Source organism: Condylura cristata, unplaced genomic scaffold (genome assembly GCF_000260355.1).
Source record: "Condylura cristata isolate star-nosed mole 26May11 unplaced genomic scaffold, ConCri1.0 scaffold00032, whole genome shotgun sequence".
In the NCBI taxonomy this organism is placed as follows: Eukaryota; Metazoa; Chordata; class Mammalia; order Eulipotyphla; family Talpidae; genus Condylura; species Condylura cristata.
In genome coordinates, this window is record NW_004567133.1 from 19,454,524 (window position 1) to 19,455,102 (window position 579).

Sequence of the window (579 nt, forward strand, 5' to 3'; positions counted from 1 at the left end):
GTCCTCACACACAATGTAAAATTTTATTTTAAGAGGGACGTTGTAGAACTACCCCACGTTTTATCCAGTTGCTCGGCTTTCCAGGCGGAATGGTTTCTGTTTTGTGGGCTGAACCTTCCTCACCATCATTCATAGCATGCTTCTGTGGGAAGTCTGGTCTGGGGCTCTCGGCAGCCCGCTCACGGACCCGGGAGCCCGCCCCTGTGAGCTGAGGGCTGCCCGCCCTCAGGGCTGCCGCGCGGTGCCATTTTCCCATGGAGCCTGGCGCTGTAAAGTAGGTGTGACTGAAAGTGTGACATTGGATGGAAAAATAACATCTCGTTGTTTTTCTGGTCATAGTTGCCCATTGTGCATCTTCACGACAAATCATCTCTCATTGGAAGAACTGCACACGACATGACTGTCCTGTTTGCCTCCCCTTGAAAAATGCCAGTGACAAGCGAAACCAACAAAGTAAGTGAGCACTGGGGGCAGAGAAGCCTGGAGGCGAGCACGAGCCGTGTGCAGTCTGCGAGGAGTAGGCAGGCGCAGGGGCAGCTGGCGAGCGGAGGCCCGTGACGGCCACGCGGGTGCGGGCAG

At 55.6% G+C, this 579-nt stretch overlaps 1 protein-coding gene across 1 annotated transcript in view; it reads left to right on the forward strand.

Annotated features, from left to right (window-relative positions):
* Positions 1–579, forward strand: part of CREBBP (CREB binding protein) — a 75,259-nt gene that overhangs the window by 36,073 nt on the left and 38,607 nt on the right. Inside the window, 1 exon segment of the mRNA XM_012731673.1 lies at positions 340–453. Coding sequence (XP_012587127.1) covers positions 340–453 — 114 coding nt within the window.